Source organism: Thamnophis sirtalis, unplaced genomic scaffold, assembly GCF_051295495.1.
Source record: "Thamnophis sirtalis isolate CommonGarterSnake01/CBP01778 unplaced genomic scaffold, rThaSir2_p1.2 scaffold_4, whole genome shotgun sequence".
NCBI lineage: Eukaryota > Metazoa > Chordata > Lepidosauria > Squamata > Natricidae > Thamnophis > Thamnophis sirtalis.
In genome coordinates, this window is record NW_028261384.1 from 71,167,539 (window position 1) to 71,193,749 (window position 26,211).

At 36.9% G+C, this 26,211-nt stretch overlaps 1 protein-coding gene across 3 annotated transcripts in view; it reads left to right on the forward strand.

Moving 5' to 3' along the window:
• Positions 1 to 26,211, forward strand: part of POU6F2 (POU class 6 homeobox 2) — a 416,297-nt gene that overhangs the window by 130,806 nt on the left and 259,280 nt on the right. For all 3 annotated transcript variants that reach the window (XM_087713105.1, XM_087713106.1, XM_087713107.1), the window contains exons 2-3: positions 18,796 to 18,887; positions 21,125 to 21,353. In XM_087713105.1, coding sequence (XP_087569231.1) covers positions 18,796 to 18,887; positions 21,125 to 21,353 — 321 coding nt within the window. The remainder of the gene's footprint in view (positions 1 to 18,795; positions 18,888 to 21,124; positions 21,354 to 26,211) is intronic.

The window sequence follows — 26,211 nt, forward strand, 5'->3', positions numbered from 1 at the left end:
TATAAATATATAAATAAAGTGAAAAAAAATCATAAGATACTATTGTGATAAGTAGTTTTTCTTTTTAAAGAAAAAACAAACAGTAGCAATGGTTCCAAATAATAGAAATTCTTTTAATATGCTCAGCCTTTGGCATTTAGCAAGCTTGCAGAATAGAAGGAAAGGAAGTCTAATTTAGAGAATCATCTGGTCTGTTTAGTGAGGATCAGCTGCCCAACATAAAATAATAATGCATTCAACTGCCCATCTTCTAACAGGCAACCTTTATCACCACTACATTCAGCTGTGCTGACAGCAAATGAAATATTGTATGCATTCACACAAAATTGATAGAGTCTGTATGACCTTAATGTGTGTGCTAATGCATTCAGCAGAAAAGAAACCAGAATTTACAATGAGAAAGGTCCGGTTCATAAAAGATGTACGCACTATTACTAGAGGGATCTGTGCACTACTTGGGAAGGGCAAGTGGGGGTAGCTTATTTTTTAATAAAGAACATGTTTTTACATGAATTCTTTTCATGCAATGGCTTTGCTATTCAGCCCTCATTTAGCAGTAAAAGGTAGGAAATAAAATAATGGCATGCCACAGTTCCAATATGCCTACATGTATCTGTTTGTGCAATTGTAACTAAATCAAATTTTAAAAAGAAAGCAAAAATATTGCTAAATAGACTAGTTTGGATCCAAACTTAATAGCAATATCTTGAGTGCAGTAGAGATTAATGATACTAACCCATTAGAATATATTGAGGTATAAAATTTGGGGATTGCATGTATGTCCAAGTGGTGTGATTCACTTACCTTCCCTACTGGTTCACAAATGTGAGCGTGCGCAGTGCTTGAGCATTACATTTGGGTGGGGGGCGTGGAGCCTCCCACAACCGCCGCTACCAGTTTGCCCAAACCGGAGAGAACCGGCTGAGTACCACCTCTGATATGTCCAGTATATAAACTCTCAGCTTGGGTTGCAAGCAGCTTGAGTTGGAAGAAATTCAGCCAACCCAAGCTGCTTGAGAGTTTATACATTGTTAAGGGTTTTTTGAATGTTACAATATGGAAGTGATATAATTATGTAAATTGTTAACTTTTATTATAATCAAAATGAAAGGTCTCAGTGGAAATTGTAAACAAGTGGCTCCATTAAAATAGGATTATTCATTAAAAAAGCTGTCCTCAACACACCCACCTATGTCTGCACTGTACCATATTTGTACTGTACCATATTTAAATATGGTACAGTATAAACATAGGTATGTGTGGTGAGGCCTAAGATTCCTCTTAATTTTTATACTAATTTTTATTGTTAATTAATTGCTGTGTTATTGGGGATGTGATGGCTCAAAGATTACAGACGCTGAATTTGTCAGCTGGAAAGCTGATAGTCTAGGTGTGTGACTGAACACTGCACAATGGGGTGAGCTCCCGTTACTTGCCCCAGTTCCTGCCCACCAGTCAGTTCAAAAGCATGGAAATCAGTGATGAGTTTCCATTTTTTACTTCTGCTTTGCTGCACATATGCAGAAGCATCCTTGCAGCTGGTGGAGCCTCCTGCAGCCCCAATCCGGCCGAACTGGGAGCAACCCACCTCTTATGGAAATGCAAGTACATAAGTAAGTATCACTTTGGTGGGAAGATAACAGCATTCCCTGCACCTCGCCATATAGTCATGTTGGCCATATGACCACAGAAATGTCAACATTGGCTCTCTCAGTTAAGAAACAGAGATGAGCACTGCCCCCTAAATTCAGACACAACTAGGCAGGGGAAAATTTTACCTTTAATTGCTGTATTATTTAGGGACTTTCTAAATAATATTTAAAATTATTACTACTATTGTAACCAGAATAGCCCCATTTCATCCATTAGTTATGTTAAAAACATTGTAAAGAAACAATACAAGTTTTCCTTTGAATGTTTTCTGGATGTACTTTTTCCTTCTAGGTATTTTCACCTGTGTTTTCAGTTACCGTATTAGAAATCAAAGAATAAATTCAACTGGAATGTGGGGTGCAATGGTGCTTCTAGCCAGCTTGAAATTGCTGCTTTACTGCTTTACTCAGGTTTCACATTACAATCTACCAATTTCTTTTCTGGCTTTCAACTTGCTCTCCTCCCCCACTTCCCCCTCCCCCCCAGAGCAATCCCTATATAGTAGCTAGATTAAGAAAAAAGCCAAAAGGCTACAGAAAGGATAAGAGGGAAATAAATGATACATTCCTCTTTAATCTGAAAAAAAACCCAGCATGAATATATAAACATATATAGATGGTATAAAGCCACAGTACTCATACACATGGAATTGTGTGTCACTTCACAAGCATTGCTAAATGACTGAAGAAATATGGACAATTTAGGGGCTACTTATAAATTAGACATTTAATCCGGAATTACTTAAAATGTTTGCAAAGGGCAAACATTTGGATGTAACTATGAATAGCCTATGAGAAAAAAAAGACATCTTCTAATACTGAAACAAAACTATGTACAATCGATATAAAAAGTATATGCATCCCTGCTAAAATGTTTTTTTAGATATAAAAAATAAGATCAAGATAAATCAATTCAGAATTTTTTCCACCTTTAATATAAGTTGTACAATTCAATTGAAAAACAAACTGAAATTGCTGTGTATAAGTTCTCCCTCTGGTCCACGTAGCTAGGGAGCACTGTGCTACACTGTGATTGGTCACTTGTTTTACAGCCAGGATATATAAAGAGCTGTCAAAGAGGCTCTCAGCTGTTGCTGTTAGCTGAGATGTGTGCGTTGTGAATGGCTGCTTTGGCAACCTGTTAGTAATAAACCTGTTAGCACATTTTAAGCCTGGCATGAAGATGTGAGCCCTGACAATGCAACTGATGATGATGACGATGTCCACTGTATGAAGACTGGGAAGGTGAGAGGTCAGCAGGGTAAGCCCCAGAGTTTACAAGCTAAGTGCTCTGGGTGTGGAGGTAGACGTGCTAGAGCAGACTGCCAATTTAAAACTGCCTGGCTCACCTCAGTACTTAAGTATAAGTATAATCTTTATTGCAGTGACATGTGGTGAGGTTTATGGCTGGTTAAGCACTGACTCAGTGGTGGGTTTCAATTTTTTTTAGAAGCTATTCTGTAGATGTGGCCATTTTGTGGGAGTGGCTTGGCTGTCATGTGACCGGATGGGAGTGACCAACTTGATGTCACTCACCAGGAGATGTCATGGATTGGGTAAAATGTGGTGAAGCTCACTTAACAACGCTCTTGCTTAGCAACCAAAATTTTGGGCTTAATTGTAGTCATAAATCAAGGACTATCTCTGCCTTCTTCTGCATGGCAGCCTTGTCCTAGTAAACTATTTTTCCTTTCTTCAATTTTCCTCTCTATTAGAGGCACCAAAATAATCCATACAATGTAAGGTTTCCTGCTGCAGCAGCCCTAAATTGCTGTTCCGAGCCGATCCGAGCCTCCCAAAAGAATGGGGCTGGGGGAAAGTGTGTGTGCTACAGCATAGCTCTTTGCCTGGCTTCCTGCCTCCTCCTGTGGTCTCCTCAGTGCGCTCTTGTGCTCTCCCTCTTCAAGTGTAGTTTGATTGCAGGCGGAGCCAAGTTGCCTTTTCAAATTTGTAATCAGTGAAGCTGGGCTCGATTTTTATAGTTTTATCCAGCTGTGTGGGTATGTGGGAGAAATGGATGGGGACCTGGGGAGGAAGTCACTACACTTGGGGAGGGAGAGCACCAGAGAACATTGAGGAGACCTCAGGAGGAGTCAGGAAGCCAGGCAAAGAGCCATGCTGTAGCACACTTTCCCCCAGCCCCAGAAGTATTCACTATGTAAAAATCCAGCCCAGCTTCACTGATTACAGGTTTGAAAAGGCAACGTGACTCCGCCTGCAATCAAACTACACTTGGGGAGGGAGAGCACAAGCGAGCCAGGGTCCTTCCCTCCAGCCTTTGCCCAAAGCCCCACACAGCACCAGGAGGATTAAATTTGAATTCCTCCCTTTCCCTCTGACCCACACGTATCTTTTCCAGCTGCTTCAGAGAGGACTTCAACTCTGCTCTTGCCTTGAAGAAGAAGTCCCGCCCTTGCTTCCTTTTCTTTGAGAAGTGCCTTGCAAATGGGCTGTGGGGCAGGGAAGCATACCGGTATGGGGGCATGGCCACGCCTCCGAGGAACAACTGTCACTTACTCTGCTGCTGCTGAGTCACAGGAAGAATGAACCCCCTCTACTATGAGGCAGGAGAACTGCGTGCCTCACCTAGTCTGAGATTAAGCTCCTTCATTCCTTTACTTTCCATCCCCCACAGGCTGGGCAGACGCATCTCATCTCAGCTTCTTATCTCAAAAGGCTGGCTCCTAATTGTTCGCTGATATTTTACACTGACCGGGTGGCTCAGCAGTTGGAAAACAGCAACCTTCACCAGCCCCACCCCCCATGAGGGAGGGGGTGCTGGTGATTTATTTTGAAGAGAATATTGGAATAATGTCAGCGTTCCAAATATCATGCAGAATTAAATCAGAGTCCAAGGCAGAGCTATCCTTAAGGTTCCAATTTAATAAAGCAGACATCTTGGCACATTGCTATGGAATTCCAATACTGGAAATGACATCAGAATTCCACCCAGTTAAAAGTTCATGATCTTGTCCCCACACCCACAATCTATCACATGATCCAATCTTCTTCTTTCATTTCATTTCATTTCATTTATTATATTTATATGCTGCCCTTTCCCCCCGAAGGGGACTCGGGGTGGCTGACAAATCAAATCTGGGAAGGGGGGGGGTACAGACAAAAAATAAAAAACAAACATGACAATACATAATTTAAAAACACACAACAGTCATACCATTCGAGACGGGGGCAACAGCTCTTTAGCCCCAGGCCTGTCAGAACAGCCAGGTTTTAACGGCTTTGCGGAAGGCCTGGAGGGTGGTGAGGGTTCGAATCTCCATGGGGAGTTCATTCCAAAGGGTCGGAGCAGCCACAGAGAAGGCTCTCCTCCGGGTAGTCGCCAGTCGACACTGGCCGGCGGATGGAATTCGGAGGAGGCCTAATCTGTGGGATCTAATCGGTCTAGTGGAGGTAATTGGCAGCAGGCGGTCTTTCAAGTACCCAGGTCCAATACCATGAAGGGCTTTATAAGTGATGACTAGTGCCTTGAAGCGTATCCGGAGACCAATAGGCAGCCAGTGCAGCTCGCGGAGGATAGGTGTTACGTGGGTGAACCGAGGTGCACCCACGATCGCTCGCGTGGCTGTATTCTGGACAAGCTGAAGTCTCCGAATGCTCTTCAAGGGCTGCCCCATGTAGAGCACTGGCATCCACACCCAACTTCTTCCGGTCAGGTGTACTGGTGTGGAGACAAAGGATCACCTTGGCTTCTAGTAAAGAATGAAAAACAATACATTCCACAATCCTACTCTTTCTATTCCCCCCTCCCATCGACTATACTAATGAAACAGCATAATGAAATAAGAGAAAGTGTGGCAGACCAAAATTCTAAAAGGAATATAATTGCAGGACTGACAGCCTGACTAGTTGAATGGTAAATGTGAAAATTCTGCAATTTTAATACCAAATAATGTAAAACTGGTGAAATTAAATGGAAAATAACTTTATGGTACAGATCAGTAGATAAATACAAACATTTAATTTATTTTTTCCTTTTACATTTTTCTTTCTTTTCATGGTGAGAGATGAGGCTGTGCCTCACTTGCCTCACCTGACTGCATGTCACTGCTTTATTGTCATTGTACTTAAATACAACAAAATTGGTTACTAACTCTACCGTGGCACCAGAAGCTCAAAGCTGCAGTGTCTAAGCACACTGCCATCTTGGGGGGAAAAACTTCTGCCCATCGTTCTCCTAGCTAGAACAGAAATCTTTTAGGAGGGAAATTAAAATTAAAAAAACTTACAATAGAATGGTTGCATAAATGTACACATCGTTAAACTAATATTTATTGAAACATATTTTGATTTTGTTGTAGAATTCAGTCTTTTGGACTGAAGATGTTGTCTTGGAAAACTTTGCTCACTTTTCCTTGCAAAAGTGTTCCAAATCTGTCGGCATTGCTGTGCAAAGCCTCCAAATCATCCTACAGATTTTTTATTCAATTCTGGTCCAGGCTCTAGAAAACTTTGATTTTCTTCTGGTGAAGCCATTCTTTTTTTGATTTGGAGTTATGCTTTGGGTACTTGTTGTATGGAAAAATGAAAATGCTCCTTATCTGTATCATTTTAGCAGAGGTCTAAAGGTTATCTGTCCAAATTGACTGATATTTGGAATTGTTCATAATTCCCTCTTGGAGAAACATCCACCTATATTTTCTCCCTAATGATCAATCTCTAGTCTATTATTTCAAATCTCCCAGTGGTACACTCACTGCTGCTACTATCATTCTTTCAGAATCTCTTCCTCATGTTGCAAAAAATCTAATTTACAGGAAGAAAAAGAATAGGAAGAAAGGACATTTCCCAATTTTAGGCCTTTAATTTATTTGACTATAATATGTTAAGGTTTTGAGAATTTCAGATTTCTTCCTTAACCAAAATTATAAACACTTGGATGAATGATAACTATAACAACTATAACTATAACTGTAACTGTAACTGTAACTGTAACTGTAACTGTAACTGTAACTGTAACTATAACTGTAACTAACTGTAACTAACTGTAACTGTAACCGTAACCGTAACCGTAACCATAACCATAACCATAACCATAACCATAACCATAACCATAACCATAATTATAAATAAATAATAATAAGCACTGAAAAATTGCTGCAGGCTGTGAAAACACAACAGAAACAAAGGCAAAATATAAGGAAAAACAGCTGGATGACAGATTAAATAGAGGAAAAACCAAAGCTTTGCATGGACAGCACTTGAAAAACATTGAAGGAAAATATGATGACAACTTCATATGGACATGGTTTAAGATGGGAACTAGCATGAAGGAAACAGAAGGTTTAATACTGGCTGCTCAAGAACAAGCACTACAAACTAATGCCATGAAAGCGAAGATACAAAAATCCACTGACAACCCAAACTGCCGACTTTGCAATAACAAAGTCGAAACTGTTTCACATTTAATATGTGAATGCAGCAAAATTGCACAAACTGATTACAAAGCTAGACATGACCGAGTTGCTAAATTAATCCACTGGTCACTATGTAAAAATATGATTTACCTGTATCCAGAAAGTCATGGGAACATAAAGTGGAAAAAGTTATTGAAAATGAGAAGGTGAAAATCTTGTGGGACCTTCGAATACAAACAGATCATCATTTGGAGCACAACATGCCAGATATCACAGTTGTAGAGGGCCAAAACATTCAGTTTATTGATATCTCTGTTCCAGGAGATGCCTGCATCAAAGAAAAAGAACTAGAAAAAATAATGAAATATCACAACCTGGCCATCGAAACTACACAGCTATGGATGAAGCATGTAACAGGGATACTCATTGTCATCGGGGCACTTGGCACCATGTCCAAGAATTTTATAAGATACATCAACAAATTGCAGCTTCCTGCAATAACACCAGCAGAACTGTAAAAAACTGCGCTACTCGGAACATCTTATATTTTAAGAAGGTACTTGGTTGATACCTAGGACACTGGCAGAAAACCGTATCAACCATTAGCACCAGTCAACGGTGTTTGTAATGCATTTTTAATGTTCAGTTTACTGAGTTTTATGTTTAATGAATAAGGTATATAATAATAATATTGCATTAATTCTCCTGACAACACTAATCCTATGAAACACAAAACTAGGATACCAAATCTCAAGCCAGCATGACAAGATAAAACTAACATGGATAGTATAAAACTGCAGAACTGGGTTATAAATGAAACTCACTGGAAACTTCCACCAAAGTGGAAAATTCGACTTGAAAATTTAAAAAACCTATGAGGGGATGTCAGCAATCTGAAGTACCTGAAAGAAGGAAAACTAAAAAACAAAAAGCTGAAAAATAGTTTACACAAAAAATACAATCTGGAAGAAAAAGCAATAATCGTAATCGTAAAAAAAAAAGAACTAAAACAATGTGTAATAGCAACAGCAAAGACAATTGAAAAATACGAAGGACAAATAAAACAGTATCGTGAAAATGCCCAATTCAGAAGAAATCAACATCTTTTCTACCAGTCCCTTGATAAAAATCAAATCCAAACTAATGTTCACCCATGTAAAAAAAAAACTTTGAACTTTTGGAAAGAACTGTGGGAAAACCAGTGTGGGAAAACACAACAAAACTGCCTCCTGGATCAAAGATATTCAACAACAAACAACATGAAACAAAATGCAAAATATTTTAATAAAATCTGACATGGTGGCAAAACAAGGAAAGAAGGTCAAAAACTGGAGTGTGCCTGGCCTGGACAAAATGCATGGATACAGGCTAAAACATCTGACCAGCCTCCATCATTGCATGGCCACTCAATTTGATGAAATGCTTCAAAATGCAACAAGCAAAGTATTGTTAACAGCTGGTCAAACACACTTGATAATGAAAGATCCAGAAAAGGGCACAGAGCAAGCAACTATCACTAAATTATTTGTCTGCCAACAATGTTCAAACTTTTTACAAGGATACTGGCAAGTTCAGTATTCAATCATCTGATGGAAAACAGTTTGTATCTAGTAGAACAAAAAGGAAATTATAAAAAATCAAGAGGAACAAAAGATCAGCTGTTCATTGACAGAATGGTACTAAAAATGCAAAACAAAGAAAAACAAATATAGATATGGCGTGGATTGATTACGAGAAGGCACTTGACTCATTAACCCACACCTGTCTGGAAAACTTTGGAATCAGCAAGAATATTCATACATTTTTGAAAACAAATATGCAAAAATTGAAAACAATTCTAACAGTAAATGGGGAGGAACATTGGTGAAGTAAACATCAGACAAGGAATCTTCCAGGGGGACTCACTTCCACCACTACTGTTCAACATCAAATTAATTCCACTGACAATAATCCTACGAAACACAAAACTGAATACCAAATCTCAAGCCAACATGGCAAGATAAACCATATATGGATGACTTTAAAATATATGTGAAAAGCTCCACTGAACTTAAATCAATACTTAACACAGTTCAGCTGTTCAGCAGCAACATCAAAATGAACTTTGAACTTGAAAAATGTGCTATATTATCCATGCAGTAATGAAAAATGGAAAAGACCCAGAAGAAATAGAATTGGAAATGGAAACATAGTGAAAGCATTAGCAAAAAATGATGGTTACAAGTACCTATGCATATTGGAAGCAGATAACATCTTGAATGGAAAAGTCAAAGAGTCAACGCCAAAGAATACATCAGGAGTATCCGCAAAATATTAAAATCAAAGTTGAATGCTGGAAACATAATTAAAGTCATTAATACATGGGCAGTACCAGTGATACACTACTCATCTGGAATCATCAACTAGACTCTGGCTGAACTGGAAAATTTGGACCAGAAAACATGCAAACTTATGAATTTGTACCATGCTTTACATCCACGAAGTGACATCGACAGGTTGCACCTGCCAAAAAAATAGGGAGCAGGGGGCTATTGCAAATCCATCAAACTGTAGAAGAAGGAAAACAAAGTTTGAATGATTATGTGAACCAAACTACAGAAAAATTGCTACAGGCTATGAAAATGGAGAACATTATAAACACAACAGAAACAAAGGGAGAATATAAGGAAAAACAGCTATATACCAGATTAAATAGATGGAAAACCAAAGTTTGCATGGGCAAAACTTGAAAAACATTGAAGGAAAATGTGATGACAACCTTACATGGGCATGTTTAAGATGGGAGCCATCAAGAAAGAAACGGAAGGCTTAATACTGGCTGCTCAAGAACAAGCACTACAAACTAATGTTATGAAAGCAAAGATACAAAAATCCACCGACAATCCAAACTGCCAACTTTGCAATGACAACGTTGAAACTGTTTCACATTTAATATGTGAACTCTGCAAAATCACACAAACTGATTACAGAGCTAGACATGATCAAGTTGCTAAATTAATCCAGTGGTCATTATGTAAAATATACGATTTGCCTGTATCCAGAAAGTCATGGGAACATAAAGTGGAAAAAGTTATCAAAAATGAGAAGGTGAAGATCTTGTGGGACTTTCAAATACAGACGGATCGTCATTTGGAACACAAGATATCACAGTTGTTGAAAACCGAAACATACAATTTATTGATATCGCTGTATCAAGAGATGCCAGTGTCAAAGAAAAAGACCTGGAAAAAATCACGAAATACCGCAACCTGGCCATCAAAACTACGTAATTATGGATGAAACATGTAATAGTGATACCCATTGTCATCGGGGCACTTGATACCATGTCCAAGAATTTTATAAAATACACCAACAAATTCCTGCAATGACATCAGTGGAACTGCAAAAAAATTAACTACTTGGAAAATCGTATATTTTAAGAAGGTACTTAGTTGATATCTAGGATGCTTGCAGCAACCCGTATCAACCATTAGCACTAGTCAATGGTATTTGTGATGCATTTCTGAATGTTCAGTTGACTGAGTTTCATGTTTAATGAATAAACTAAACAACAACAACAACAACAACAGTGATACCCATTGTCATCGGGCCACTTGGTACCATGTTCAAGAATTTTATAAAACACATCAAGAAATTGCAGCTTCTTGCAATAACACCAATGGAACTGCAAAAACTGCGTTACTCGGAATGTCGTACATCTTAACAAGATATTTGGTTGATACCTAGGACGCTGGAAGCAACCCGTATCAACCATTAGCACCAGTCAATGGTATTTGTGATGTGTTTTTGAATGTTCAGTTGGCTGAGTTTCATGTTTAATGAATAAACTATATAATAATAATAATGAAAATCACCAACGGTCAACTGCAAAAGACAGCTTACTTGGAAAAGCCTATATCCCACAATATCTTTAACACTATCAAAAATCTACTTTATCCTGTGTTCTTGGGAAAAATTCAGTAGATGGGGAAAAATACCAAATCCAGTCTAATTTATTTGACTGACTATGCAGCCAACCACAACATGAAAGTCATCAGTTTGATATATAAAGTAGATTATGGGAATATTGCTGATGCCTTACTAAATCCAAGTTATATAGGAAATAGAAAAATTCAGTTGTCTTGCATGAGCACAAGTTTAGCAAAGTCAGCTTCTAAGAGAGATTTCAGACAGCTGTAAAAGAATGTGGTAGTTAATACTGGAAACCCAGCTTTGTTTCTCATCAAGAATAGTTTATGTAATCAAATATTTATTCCACAGGAAGGTTAGCAATTTGAAAGTGACATAGGAGATTTATTACTTATTCTATTTTAACTCTCAGAGGTTGAGTTTTTAAATACATACTTACCAGTGGTGGGTTTCAAAAAGTGTTACTACCAGTTCTGTGGGCATGTCTTATGTTATGGGCATGGCTTGGTGGTCATGTGACTGGGTGGGAGTCGCTTTTTGGCTTGGCAGTCATGTGACCAGTGGGAGTGGTTTGGCAGTCATGTGACTGGGTGGGAGTGGCCAATTTAGCTGTCCACTAAACTGCTAAATTTAATGGAAGGAACTTCTGAGGTTCCTTCCAGCCCTGGATTGCTGTGCTGTTTCAAAGCAGTCCATCAAACAATACACAGCAGCCCCTCTTTCTATTCTTTTTAATACTGCATGATGTTTTTGCTCTAGGTTTTTTTAACTAGGGGGGGAGAGGTTGGCAATGCCTGGGGATTTCTGGGGATTTCTCCTCTGTGTTAGAGGCACCAAAATAACCAAGATGATATAAAGTCTCCTCTGCAGCAGGAGGCTAGACTAGATGACCTCTGAGGTTCCTTCCAGCCCTGGATTGCTTGCTGTTTGAAAGCATCCTCTGAAGATGCATATAGTGCCAAGTCTGTGGTTCTTCCTTCCTCTCCTTTTTCTCTCCCTCCCTCTGTCCCTCCCTCCATCTCTCCATATCTCATTCACTTTCCTTTCCCTCTTTCTCCCTTCCCTTTTCTCCCTTCCCTCCATCCCTTTCTGTGAAGAACCCCAGAATATCTTTGGTAAGAGGAAGAAAAGCCAGATGTTTTAAAACTGAGAACATGCCCATTGATCATCTGGAATTCTTAGACCTCCACTATTGATTAGCTTAGCCTGAGTAAGGATAACTAGCAGCACTTTCAATAAGCTCTCAATTCAAACTCCATGCACTTGGAGATATCCAAACAGTGAGGATTTCTTTCTTTCTTTCTCCCTTGAAGTCCCCCCCCCGGCAGCCCATTTTTGTTCCCAGGGGGCTGCAGGGAGGCTTTTTAGGCACCCAGTCCCTATGTTGGGCCTAGCATAAGGTGACCAGACGTCCCAATTTCAGTGGGACAGTCCCTCTTTTGAACAATTTGTCCCGCGTCCTGGTTTTTTTTTTTTAAGTCCCAATTTTTTTTAAGTTATGAAAAAGCCTCCAGCCGCCTTGAGGCTCTCCTAGCAACTGGGAGCGTATATTTTTCTTTGAGCCAAGCGCATTCCCGCCCGCACGTCCTTGGGAGCTGTTGCCAATGGCTGAGGAAGGAGAATACTTTACTCCATGTGGAGACCGCGGACTTCCCTCATGCATTTTTTCTTCTGTTGCTTTGAGCAGCCCCTCCCTTCCCCCCTCTCTCTTTCTCTCTCTCTTGGACCTAGCGGCTGCGTCCGAGGCTGTCCAAGCTCAGCCCCTCCCCCTTCCCCCAGACTGCCGCTTCGCCTCGGCTGCTCGGGGCTTCTAAATTGGCATTGCGTGTTGTTTGGGGAGGGGATTACTGTGCCATAGAAACACAGCGTATGTCTCACATGGCTGATAACCTGGTCTCTATACCGAAGAGGTAATTTTAAAAACTTCGGAGCGAATCCGGAAAGAGGGGAGAAAGAGGCTGAAGGAGTGTGTATGCACAGGAGGGGGAATTTATAAACAGTCCAGTGAATCCAGAGGAGGAGTGTGTGTGTGTGTGTGTGTGTGTGTGTGTGTGTGAGAGAGAGAGAGAGAGAGAGAGAGAGAGGGAGGGAGAGAGAGAGGGGGGAGGGAGGGAGGGAGAGAGAGAGAGAGAGAGAGAGAGTTGTAGCTTATGATTCTTGATGAATGTATTCTATTTTATTTTTCTTTATGTACACTGAGAGCATATTCACCAAAGAGAAATTCCTTGTGTGTCCAATCACACTTGGCTAATAAACTATTCTATTCTATTCTATTCTATTCTATTCTATTCTATTCTATTCTATTCTATTCTACTCTATTCTATTCTACTCTACTCTACTCTACTCTACTCTATTCATTTCTATTTCAATTCTAATAAGGAGTTTAGCTTCTCTCTCTTGAAAATGTAAGCTAGCATAAGGCATTATAATGCAAGCTAGCTTTAGCTTTCAAACAGTTCATTTAGTGACGAAAGTTACAATGGCATTGAAAAAAGTGACTGATGACCATTTTTCATACTTAGCGACCATTTTTCACACTTAGCAACCGTTGCAGCATCCTCATGGTCATGTGCCAATCCAAACTGGTAGGAATACTTACCAGTTACTTACAAACTTGATACTTACAAACCAGCAGATACCAAGCTTATCATTGAAGATGAATATAAACTTTGACAAAAGTTTGTCAAATGACTTTATGCGGAGACAATCCAAATGGTCTTGTTTGAATTACTTTCACAAAATAAAGCTCACTTGAGTTTTTGAAATTATCACAGAGAAAAAATCCCTTGCAATATATATTTTTCTTACATCTCCTCAGTATGGAAGCATCAGAAAAGGAGATTGTACATATTGTCAGCCAATGAAGCTTGTGACAGGATCAGTGGGAGATGATACCAGCTCCACTCCACTACAATTCATCTTACAGCTTCTTTAAATCCCCCAGGAATAGCATCTGGTTTCATATAATGAAGTGGCTAGATATAGTAGTATTAAACCACAAAAAGTTATGTTCGTTATCCTTATGCATTTTCATATGAAGATTACATGAAAAGTATTCGAAGACGTTCTTATCAGAGGTAAACTCATCCATAAAGTCTTGTAACTTAGTTTCTTAGACACTGAGTTACATTAGCATTTATTCTGATAGTTAAGTAAATTGGATTAAATTCCTTTAATTATTATACCATATATAAACTATGTATTAATATCTAATTCCTTGTCTGAAAACTGTGCCAGACATAATCTGGTTTTATTTTTGGAAAATTAGTTGATCAAATGCTTCAAATATTGATAGGCAATAGGTGATGGAAAGAATGCTAAATGCAAAAGAATTTCATGATTGTTCTGGAGAAATTCGGTTACTTCCTTCCCTGCAAGGACTCCAATTTGCCAATCTTTTCACTCTTCCCCTAACTCTAGCTACAGATTCTACCAGATTTCTAGTACAGCATCTTTATTTAGAATTTTGCTAATATTATCAGAGAAGGTCCTTCTGTGTGTACCAAGACTTCAGGGGTGGGTTTCTCGCCCCGTTCCAACCGGTTCGGTTGGAACGGGGCCGGCGGCGTCCTCATGCACGCGTGCAGTGCATGCATGCATACTAGCGTCTGTGCGATGCTCCAGCTGCTCCTGGAGGATCGCGCAGGCGCTGTATGCGTCCTGTGCATGCGTGGAAGTGCAGAACTCATCAAAAGAGGGCCAGCCCTTCGCCGTTCCCGGAAGTTACTTACTTCCGGGTTCGCCGACCAACCGGTTCGCGGGGACCGCCGCAAACCGGTTGAAACCCACCCCTGCAAGACATCTTATTTGCATGTGCTGCAAATATGATGCCTATTAAAACACCTCTTAAGTATCAATTGAAGACTACTCTCTTCACCCTGGCTTTCTTTGCATGAATGTTGGAGGAATTGCTTTCTTTTGCTTTGTCTCTCCTTTCCCGGATTTTCTCATTTTTATTACAGTATTTTAATTATTATTATTACAATATTTTGTTACAAATCACATTGGGATACATTTTCAAAGCTATTGACAGAATTTTATTGAATAAATAAATACATAAACTTAAAAATTATGTAATTTTTTTTTGCTGCACTTGGCTCAGTTGATGAGACGTGCTGTTGTCTTCTCCTGTAGTATGGCAAAATGTGAGAGTTTCGGGTGACATTTCTTTTGGGGATGATATGATGCACTCTTTTGGTGTGGAACTGAGGGGACGAATCAAGATTTTAATTAAAGCTTAGCTTATTATATGGAAAGTACATTTTGGATAATTAATTGTATAAGAAAAACAGTGAATTTGTATCAAGTCAGAGTAGAAATTTCAGGAACTCTTATGGTAGTCCCAATACAAGGTACATCTCTTTTTTTTCTTTAATTACAAATTAGTCAGATGCAGTAGTTTCTGCTTAATGATTCTTCTCATGTACAGCTTAATCTCTTTATAAAATATTGTTAAGATTGACACATCACTGTAGAGATAAACGTCAATTGAATAATATGTACAGTAGTAATGTATTTTATTTGTATCTTAATATGGTGAGGTTTTTTATTCACATTTCCATTATTTATAAATCTGTCCCCTTAGAGAATATATAGAATAATTTGTTTTAAATGAGCAGATAATACCTTCTTTAAAATTTATAAGTATACCAGAATCAGAATCACTTTTTACTTGGCAGTTATGGTGTGGCAATAAAAATATGCTTGTTATTCAAAGAACAGACATTAAGGAGAAAAGACTTTTGTGAAGATGGGTTAGAAATTCACTGTCAATATCCAAGGTTATATTGCCTCTTTGTTCATTTTCCCTTGGGTTTTTAGGATTCTAGCTTTCACTTTTTCCATCAGGTTTTACCACATTACAATTTATATTTTCAACATTTCCCCATCTCTTCTCAATTCTCTCTGTTGTTTCTAATAATTTTTGAATTACAAACATAATCTGTTGTAATGTTATGGTTTCTTTTTAATGTCTTGCCATCCTTCCAATTATTAAACACTGCCACTCTGGTTTAAAAACAAATCTTTGTTTTCACTTCTTTCCAGCTACCAACAAGCATCCAAAGAGCACCTGTGTAAACAACCCATGCTCTTCTCCTTATTTCTTCTATAAACAAGCTGAAGCCTTTGAAGTGCAAGGTCAAAATGATCAAAGGGAAAAACGAAAAAGCAATGTTTCCAGGTCTCAACCTCCAACCTCCAAGTGGCAGTGTAACTTATTTTCCCTCTAAGATTATTACCCTCCTTATATTCCTTTTATATCTTCTTTATGTTTCAGGCTTAGAAGAAACAAAGTTCTTAAATGAAACAAAATAAAAAAAATCCATCCCAACCAGTATTGTAGAAATAAAGGAAAAGATTTAATCCATAGGTAAAAAAAGAAATAGAAGAAGAAAATCCGATACTTTCACTTTAAAAAGTAAAAAATGTTTTAAAAACTTCAATTCATAGAAAAAAAGTAAAATAAAAAAGATAACACACTGTCCAATAATGCTTAATTTTGCCACTTATTTCCTTTTTTTACCAGTTTAATTTAACTTCAATCTTTTTTGGGTAGTCTTTTATAAAAATAAGATTTCCTCACCAGATGGACACACTTTCTCTTTCCACTTTCCTCCCATTGTGGATCTGTCCCGACTTCAGCAGCTTGAGGCTGTGCTTATTGTTGCCGGCAAGAAGAGATTCTCTTGGATCAATCAGGGACTTTGCGGTGTCCCTGAGATCAGCAAGACATACTCTTCCCTATCACCGTCTCTTCGGGATGGTGTAGGTCTGAATGGACCATCCAGTGGCAAAAGTATCAACTGTGATCTTGGAGCTCCGAGATCGCACGTCGTACCATCGTGACGTTAGATCCTTTCTTTTAGCTATTTTTTATATTGTTGATAATTGTAACTGCTTGTTAGTCATACTGCTAATAGCTGGCTATGTAAATTCAATTAAAATGAATTATTATTGCAGTAATTGCATTTAATAATAATATTATAGAGAAACTGAGATCTCAGAAATGTTTAACAGGGAGAACAACCTATATAACTGCATGCCTAGTTAGATGGCAGCACCTAACTGATCATAAAAGGTTAAACCCAGGTGGACCTGCAGTTTAGACTTAAAGATATCCATAAAGATAGTGAAGGTAAAAACACTTAATTCTAGTAAAGTAGAAATGCAATAGTAAGGCTATCAAATAGTTGTTGCTTGTTCCTATTCTTTACAATTTTGTTCAATAAAGGAAATGGAACAGCAGGGTTTTTACTTATGTATACACTACTAAAACTCATTTTTATGACCTTTAAGTGGGTGAAATGTTACATCATAGGGAAATTTTTGAATCAAGTTACCTGAAATGGGCTAATTTACAGACTGTGTTCAAAAGCCAGCACCCTTATCCTATACATCTTCCTCAATCCATGCAACACTTCTTGGGCATACTCACACATCCTTCCTAATCTGCCTCCCCCACCCATCCAATTCCTGACAGGTACAGCATTTCTTACTCACCCAAAGGTGCCCTTCCTGATTTATGCTCACTCTTCCCACAGGCCATCTCCAATCACGCAGCTCCTCTCACATATCCCTACAAGACCCATGCATTATTATTATTATCCATCCTAACTGTCATGTGCCTCACTTGGCCTGCACAGAATCATTAATTTACAAAATTACAACTGGCTTCCCAGGGGACAATTACAATTCAGATTTTAAATTCCAATAACTCTCACAGTCACATAACTACACTTTGGGAACTTGGCAACTGAACCACATTTATGACTGTTTGTATTATCTTGCAATTGAATTGTCCACATTACATGTTTTATGATATTTTGATTTTGATTTTATTTGATTTTATTGCATTTATATGCCGCCTATTCCCGGAGGGACTCATTTTTGCTGAAAATTGGAGTTTACTGCCAGTTTTCAGCAAAACCACTCCATTGTGAACCATTTATTTGCTTAATGACTATGGCATTTTCTTAGCAACTGCCACAAAAATTGTAAAATCATGTTAATCATGAATAATTTATGACTGTCAGATGTTACAACTGTAATGGCCAGACTCCATTATGGTCATAATTTGAGGACTACCTGCATTCCTTACTTTAGTCAGTTTGAACTGACTTTAGATGGCACTGCTTCATCCTGAGCATCTTATTGGAAATGTAATCAAATAGCACAACAGGCAAAAAAAAAGGTCCTTGGTGTGGTTGTTTACATATCTGCTTTCATATCTGTAATGTCCACTTTTTTGTGTATTATGGAGGACCATGCAAAACTATGATGCTCCTCCTGTGGTTTGAAAGGATACAGTCTAAAATATTGAGACATTCATTTCATATTCTAGGCACCTGGTAGCACTTCTTATGTAACCACACTTGTTCTGCTTATGGGAAATTGCAACCATAGATTACAGGATGACTCATATTGTATATCTAATGTGTTTTATTACTAGGGAGGTAAATAGATATGACTTGACTTTGGCACAGACTCTTTTCTCCAGTGAAATCAACGTAGCTTTTACTTGCTTTTTAAGATTCTGGAAAGATTTCCTCTTGTGAAGAAAGCTTTCCTGTAAGTGATTGTACAAACCACCTGTAACTGCTTGTACAATCCACATTAATAATGATGATAGATGCAATTTCACTGTTTTCAGATTTCTGTATTAGTTCAAAGGATGGACCTGGACATAATGAATGTTGGATAATTTATGCATCTGATAAGTGAATTGAGCACATGAGTTATTGATAAACTGGTTTGACATATTATTTTTAGTATGATGCTATGTGACACCACAGTAAAATGTAATGTGCTGGTCCTCAAGCTAGAAATTAAGATATATATTTTTTTTATTTGAATTTCAGGAGCCAGAGGAAATACAACTCTGTGCGATACAAATATTTCTGACCAGCACCAATCTAGTAAATCCCATACAACATTCCCTGTTGGATCCCAGGTATGTTTCTCATTGAATCTAAGCTTTTCTGAAAGCAGATTTTATACCAACAAGAATCATATAAAAATGTTCACATGCTTCAGTTGCAAATGTTTGTAGATGTTTAATACACAACAATTCAGGGTTTTTGTTTGTTTTACTACAAGAATATGTGCTTGTATATGTATAGGGGGAAAGTTGCTCATTCTTTTACAAAAATAAGGTATGAATTTCTATACTGTTCAGGAAATATTGGGAATATTGTGGTCAGTTTATTGGGGGTATTGTGGTCAGTTTGAGTTGGTATAATCATAATAAGATATGAAGAAGATGGTAAGATTTCAGAAAACAACAATAAAGCATTCTCTTGAATTTAGAAAATACATTGTCTGTTGTAAATTTAAAGGAGCTGAAATTATTTATCTCAAAGAAAAGTTGAGTGCAGCTTTTAAAGCTGAAATAGAAATTGGTTCCATCTGTTTAATTATGATTTTTAATTTCTTTCCCTGCTAGCAATCAGGGGAAAGCATTTGTGTTTCCAAACAGGAATTATTCATATTTTTCCTGTGATAAAAATATTGCAAATAACATTTGTGCTTAGTTAACCATCATGTTCAAAAAGTCAATACATTTTATTCTGTGTCATTCATATGAAAATATTAAAAATATTTACATTAAATAAATATATGAAAATGAAATAAATGTATAAAAATAAAAATGAAATAAATGTAGAAAAACTTATATATGGAAAGTAGCTGTTAATTCTTATTGTGAATGCATAGTTATGCTACACCCAACTGAAAAAGATTCTCCAGCAATCACATTCCCAGTCTTTAGCATCAGTATTGATCTATGAATAAGATAGAATTTTCCAGATTAGCTTTTGGTTTGTTTCTTCTATTAATGAATAAATATGAAGTGTTTCATTTTTCCTAATTGGTTTGGTATTTTGTAATCAAAAGAAGAGTTGCTAATATAGTTGTTTAATGCACTATAGCTGTAAGCTTAACAATGGTTGCATCTGCAATTACAAGGTATTCCTCAACTTACAACAGACCATTCAAAGTTACACCAGCCTGAAAAAAGTGACATGATTGGTTTTCATGGCATTAGAGCATCCCCATGTCACTTGCTCAACATTCGGATGCTTAGCAACTAACTCATATTTTTGATGGTTGCAGTGTCCCAGGGTCATGTAATCAGATTTTGTGACTTTCTAACAAGCAAAGTCAATGGGAAAACTAGAATCAACTTAACTATGCTACTAATTTAACAATTAATAACACTGAACAAGAAAGGTTGTAAAATGGAACAAAACTCACTTAATAACTACCTTGCTTAGCAACAGAAATGTAAGTTGATGACTAACTGTATTAACAGAGGATTATATATTTTTTTCTTTCACATGAGATTTATCGATTGGAATTGATAAAACACCCCAGAAAGTGAAGAATGTGTTTTAAAGTTTCCAATTTTTGCACTTAATTCTGTCTCTAAAAAGACAGATTCTCTTTAAACTCTTTGGTACAATTGCTGTCCTTGCATCCAGCTAGCCCGAACATAACTACACATAAATATACAGTATGTATAAATATGATTGCTTGGGAGAATAATGGGTGCTCCTATAAACATTGCTGAATTTAATAGCAATTGCAATAGCATTTAGACTAATATACACTTCACAGTACTTTACAGCTCTTTCTAAGTGGTTTACAGAGTCAGTGTTCATTTTACAGACCTTGGATGGATGGAAGGCTGAGTCTAACTTGAGCTTACTGTCAGGATTGAATTCCTGACAGTAAGCAGAATTATCCTGCAATACTGCTTTCTAACTACTGTGCCACCATGGCTCCAACTAAGGTGGCAACATAATTAAATACTAATTTATATTTTTATACATTTTAAACTTTTAAATTATGTTTTATCAGTTATATTTACACCAAGTTGCATAATTTTTCAAGAAGTATATTTAATTTTTTAAAGATAATAAATAGAATTTATCCCTTTAAGATGCTTCTTTTCATTTCAGCAGTCTTGATAACCAGCCTGGTTAATTGGGGACAATTTCTGAAACAGTTACACTTTTAAAAATATTGATTAGTTTAATATTATGTCTCATCTTTGGACAGGGTATCTTAAATGAGTCACAAGATTAGATGCATTGGAAGAATCTGTGGCTCCAGTGAAATAATTGTTTCCCACTTGCTATATGTCTATTTTGTTATATGATAATCTGTGATTACTATGTTTTGTTGCAGCCATTGTTGACAGCTCAACAGTTAGCCTCAGCTGTAGCTGGAGTGATGCCAGGAGCCCCTCCAGCACTGAATCAACCTATTCTGATTCCTTTCAACATGGCTGGACAATTGGGTGGTCAGCAAGGTCTTGTCCTAACTTTACCTACTGCTAACCTCACCAACATCCAAGGGCTTGTAGCAGCAGCTGCAGCAGGAGGCATCATGACATTGCCACTGCAAAATCTACAAGGTAAAAAGTTATTGAATCTTCATCGTATTGATTTATTAGCACATAACAACATCTGTAAATCCAAAACCATATTTTGAAAAGTTACATTCCTTGATGCAGATTCACATGCTTGTTCCTTGATAGTTGTCTCTTTGATATAATTTATACTTTTAAAAGCTTGGATGGTAAAATTCATGCCTCATTTGATTCTTGTGTATATATTTATTTATGAACTTCAACCTTTGTCATTTTTGGCAATGACTGAAATAGCCAGAATTATAGAAATATGAAATCTAGTTTGAAAAAAGCATGTGCTATATAATGTGCTAACCTGTGGAAGTTGTCAGTAGATTCCCTTGTCTACTTGTGGAGAAATATCCACAGTCAGGCTTTCTTACAAATGCTTTTTATTTTATTAGGAAAGTTTAATATTTCATTGTGTGGATTCAAGAAATGTGTCATGCAAAAACTAAGCCAGAAATAAGCTTTTGTCAGATTTTTTGCCCATTGGGCAGCAACTCTATTTCCTATGGATGATATGCCCTTGCCAAATTTCCTTTCTCCTTCTAGACCACCAACATCATTATGCTATCTGCCTATAGCTATAATTTTATAGTTTTGCCAACAAGCTAGGTTTATAGCTAGTCTCAAATCTGAAGTATATTTTGGGAGGAAAAAACCCTTCGATTTGTTTATGGACTTATAACAAAGAGAGACAATATTTCATAACAAGGGTCATTACAAAGAAAATTGCAATTACTTTCAGTTTCCTGATTCCTTCTTTGTATTTTCTTCTATCCATGGTTTCATTAATTGAAAAAACATGTATAATACTTGTAATAATACAGGCTTCTCAACCCGATGTTGAGGTTAGGGTTAGGGTCAAATATACCATTGTTGTAGATATAGACTCCGGTAGTTGCAACTGGAGGCACACCTAGGAAGGCTGACATTGGTGAAAACATTCGTGGTAGATTAAAGAGATACTGCATTAATCTGTGGAATAATGTTTTTTTTTTACAAATTTATTTTATAATCAGATGATGATGCGAGGAAATTGTGCAAATTTTTGAATAGTTAATAAATATAATACAATATTGGTATCAAGGCACTATGAATGGTTAATTGAGACATGCAAATTTCTTTTCCTAATGCATATTACACTTAACAAAGCAATATAACATACAGCAGGAATATTCAGGGATGATCCAATGTTATGTGTTCAATGTTTATTACACTTGTATGCCGCCCTATTCCCGAGGGACTCAGGGCGGCTAACAAACAAGGTGGGGGGGGGGGAATACAACAACAAACAAATACAAAAACAAATACAAAAAACAGATTAAAAACAACGCAACAGTCGCAACAATTCAAGTGAGGCTGGGAACTCATCAGCCCCAGGCCTGCCGGAACAGCCAGGTCTTGATAGCTTTGCGGAAAGCCTGAAGGGTGGTGAGGGTCCGAAGCTCCACGGGGAGATCGTTCCAGAGGGCCGGAGCAGCCACAGAGAAGGCCCTCCCCCGAGGGGTCGACAGTCGACATTGGCTAGCGGATGGTATTCGGAGGAGGCCTAATCTGTGGGATCTAATTGGTCGTAGGGAGGTAATTGGCAGGAGGCGGTCTCTCAAGTACGTGTGTGGCTCACATATGCATTTATACTCTATTTTTAAACCCATAATGATTCTGTCATATGCTAATAATGCAAGAAATTATGTGTCTTGAATTGGAGAATAAGAGTCTGTTAAAATGTATAAAATGGTAATGCTTATTATAACTGTTGTGTAAGGTACAGGCAGAGTTTAGATCAAAATATTTTTGTTAGAAAAGCAATCCCCAGTCGCTTTTCTGTCATTATACCAATAAACGATGTAATAGCTGCAGTTAGGACCATCAATGGGTCATCCAGTGACACTTAAGATTTCATTAGCCTTCCACTGAAATTGATTGAGGACTGATAAAATAGGAATAATATACAATTAATTTATATAATTATAATGAATTATTATATAATGTATATAAGTAATCTTATATAGCAGAATTTTAAATAGAATTAAGAAACATAGAAGATACTTGCAACAAAGAACCATTTGTTAGAGAAATGTTTCAAAAGATAGAGATAATGGGAAGGCACATCTCCATGTCCTCCTGTCTATGGGCTCCCATCAATATCTGTAAGCTATTCCTGGAAACAATGTTGGGTTAAATATTGAGGATAGTGACAGCAACATAATGAAACCAAATGTGATAAGAATTCCTCAGTTAAAATTAGTAACCATCCAGGATACTGTGGGAGATAATCTGCATAGAACATTTCTTATGCAGAGATTGAAACTCTGGATTTGGAATCCAATCCAAATTCTGGATTTTACCTCTTTTCTTCAAATCAGTTTGCCTTTCTCTTTTCAATGTAAGGTTTCTTGCATTGAAAAAAATAAAGCCTTGTTTAGAAGCTGCAACAAACATGTTTTATGTCAAATAAATTTCTTGTGTTCATTCTTTTCCTTTCGCTTTCTCTTCCTTCTCTTGTTTTCTTCATTTTTACTACAAATAGTATTATCTTGAATATATTGAATACGATCCCTCTATCTTTGAAATGGGCCAATCAATTCTGACTGGGTTAAAAATATAAGCCTTGGAGGAATTTTTTACTCTCATACTTCCTACATATCAGTTAACTGCCTCCTTGTTTTTCTACCTTTTAGATATTCTGTTTTCAATTGTGTATCCTGAGTTGAACTGCTTATAAATACAATAGACAGATAATAGATATTACAGTAGCAATATAAAACTGCTATAACAAGTCCTTATAAAATGATGCATCATTGAAATGTAAAAATTAAGTATTTAAAAATGAGTGCTATAAAGAAAAAAAACAGTTGTTAATTATTTTATTATTTTTGGCATAGAAGTCATTAAGAGGAAACTTTTTTCCTTAGTCATCTTTCTTTGCATATTCTTTTTACCATTGAGGAAATAAGAACAGGAATTACCAATCTATACTATAATACAGCACATAAGATTCAATTTGAAACATTTTCAGTTATCATTCAACTTCATATTTTCTATTTCCTAATGCATACTCTATAGCTATGTATTCCAAAACACAATCTAGAACAATATGTAATGGAAAAACATTGAAGCATGTGTGAAAGAATTAGATCCACCTTAAAACTTTCCATTTTATATTTTTTTCTATTTGCATATTTTGCTGACATAAAGACAGGCAAAATTTTCTCACAAATCAAATGGGACTTTCATTAAGTGAAACTGACTAGCATTCTAAATAGTTTTTAAGTAATTAAACTGCAGTTGCTTTGATAATATGATGGATTGTTTGATGCACCAAAACTAAACAGTTGCCAAAGATTGAGAAAGGAAGACAACTAATGTGCTGAACTATCTACCAATTGCATGCATGATGCCCTCACCTGTTAGCTCAGTGGCTCACCTCTACCTTGGGCAGATTTTAAACTTTAATGTCAATAGACCTTTCTTATCATAGTTGGAAATGGTTTTTACCTTAATGTTTAAAATAATGACTTCCTCTCGTACCATCGTACCATTATGCTGCACAGAAGAACCTGTCATTCATAAATCATAAATGAAAAGGACATACTAATGCACAAATTTTGCTTGTTTAAAATTTGAGAGTGCATGTAAAGTAGGGAACTGCAGATTAAAAAAAAGAATGGAGGAAAAGAGTTATGATGAAATAAAATGGAAGGAAGAGGCTTTTTAGTGTAGGTGGGTGATGAAATCTTAATAAGGTCATAGGCATTTTAAAAGCACAACTCTTGATTCCTTCATATTCCAGTTTGTATTTACTGCAGGTATTATATTATAAATAAACGTAAGATGATATATATTTTCATTCATTCTACTTTACTAAATTGGATTCATTTGTTCAGCCTGTTACATGGTAATTTAAGAATCCATGGAATAAATTCCTAAATGTCAAATACAATTAATGGAAATATTCATAATTGGAAACCATTTGCAATATATTCATAGTAATAATAAGAATTTTTCTACAAATTACATTGACTCTACAATATACAATATGATCTTATACTTTTTTCTAGAATGTTGCAATATCTCTTTTTATCAAGGGAATGAGAAAGCAGGACTATGACAAAATATTCTCAAAGTGCTGGAATATGTTTCAGTCAAGAAGCATGAACACTTTACACAATGAAAACAAATGTAATAATAAGACACTTGGCCTCTGCATGCCTACTTTGGTTGATGGGGGAAATAAAAATGGAGAAGTTTTTTAAAATCTTTTCATCTACTATACTTAATAAGGAAGTGAAGTTCGTGTTATGTTTGGGTGGAGGGATCATTGTCTTCCATTTAATTACAAATGGAGAATAATTGAGGAAGGCAGATTATCTACTATCATTTCTTCAGTACTCACTAGAATAGGAAGGCAAGATATACTTGAGTTACATATGGAAATAATAAAAAAACTTTGGCAACACTAATTTTAGAAGGTCAACAATCTCTCAGACCCAGTAGTAAGTCCCTGTTTCTCACCAACTGATTCCAAAAGATATTCCCCCGTTTTCCATAGCTTTTGTTCTGTTTTTCTTCTGGGAACATTTTTTGAAGCATGGTTTTTATCCTGGAAGATAAAAACACTGCTGTATTTCCAGTTGAATTTAGAATAGCCACAATAGTTACTCTATGTACTAAAAAAAGGAGTTGTGGTTTCTGATTTCTCCAAATTGTAATTTTACTAAAAATATCCTTAAGTACAGGTAAACATTCTCCATGCAGTAAAGATAAATTTCCTAGAATGCAGGGACATGCAGTCAGGGGAGGCAGGGGAGGCAGGGCCTCACCACTGTCATCATGAAAAGAAAAGAAAATAAAAGGA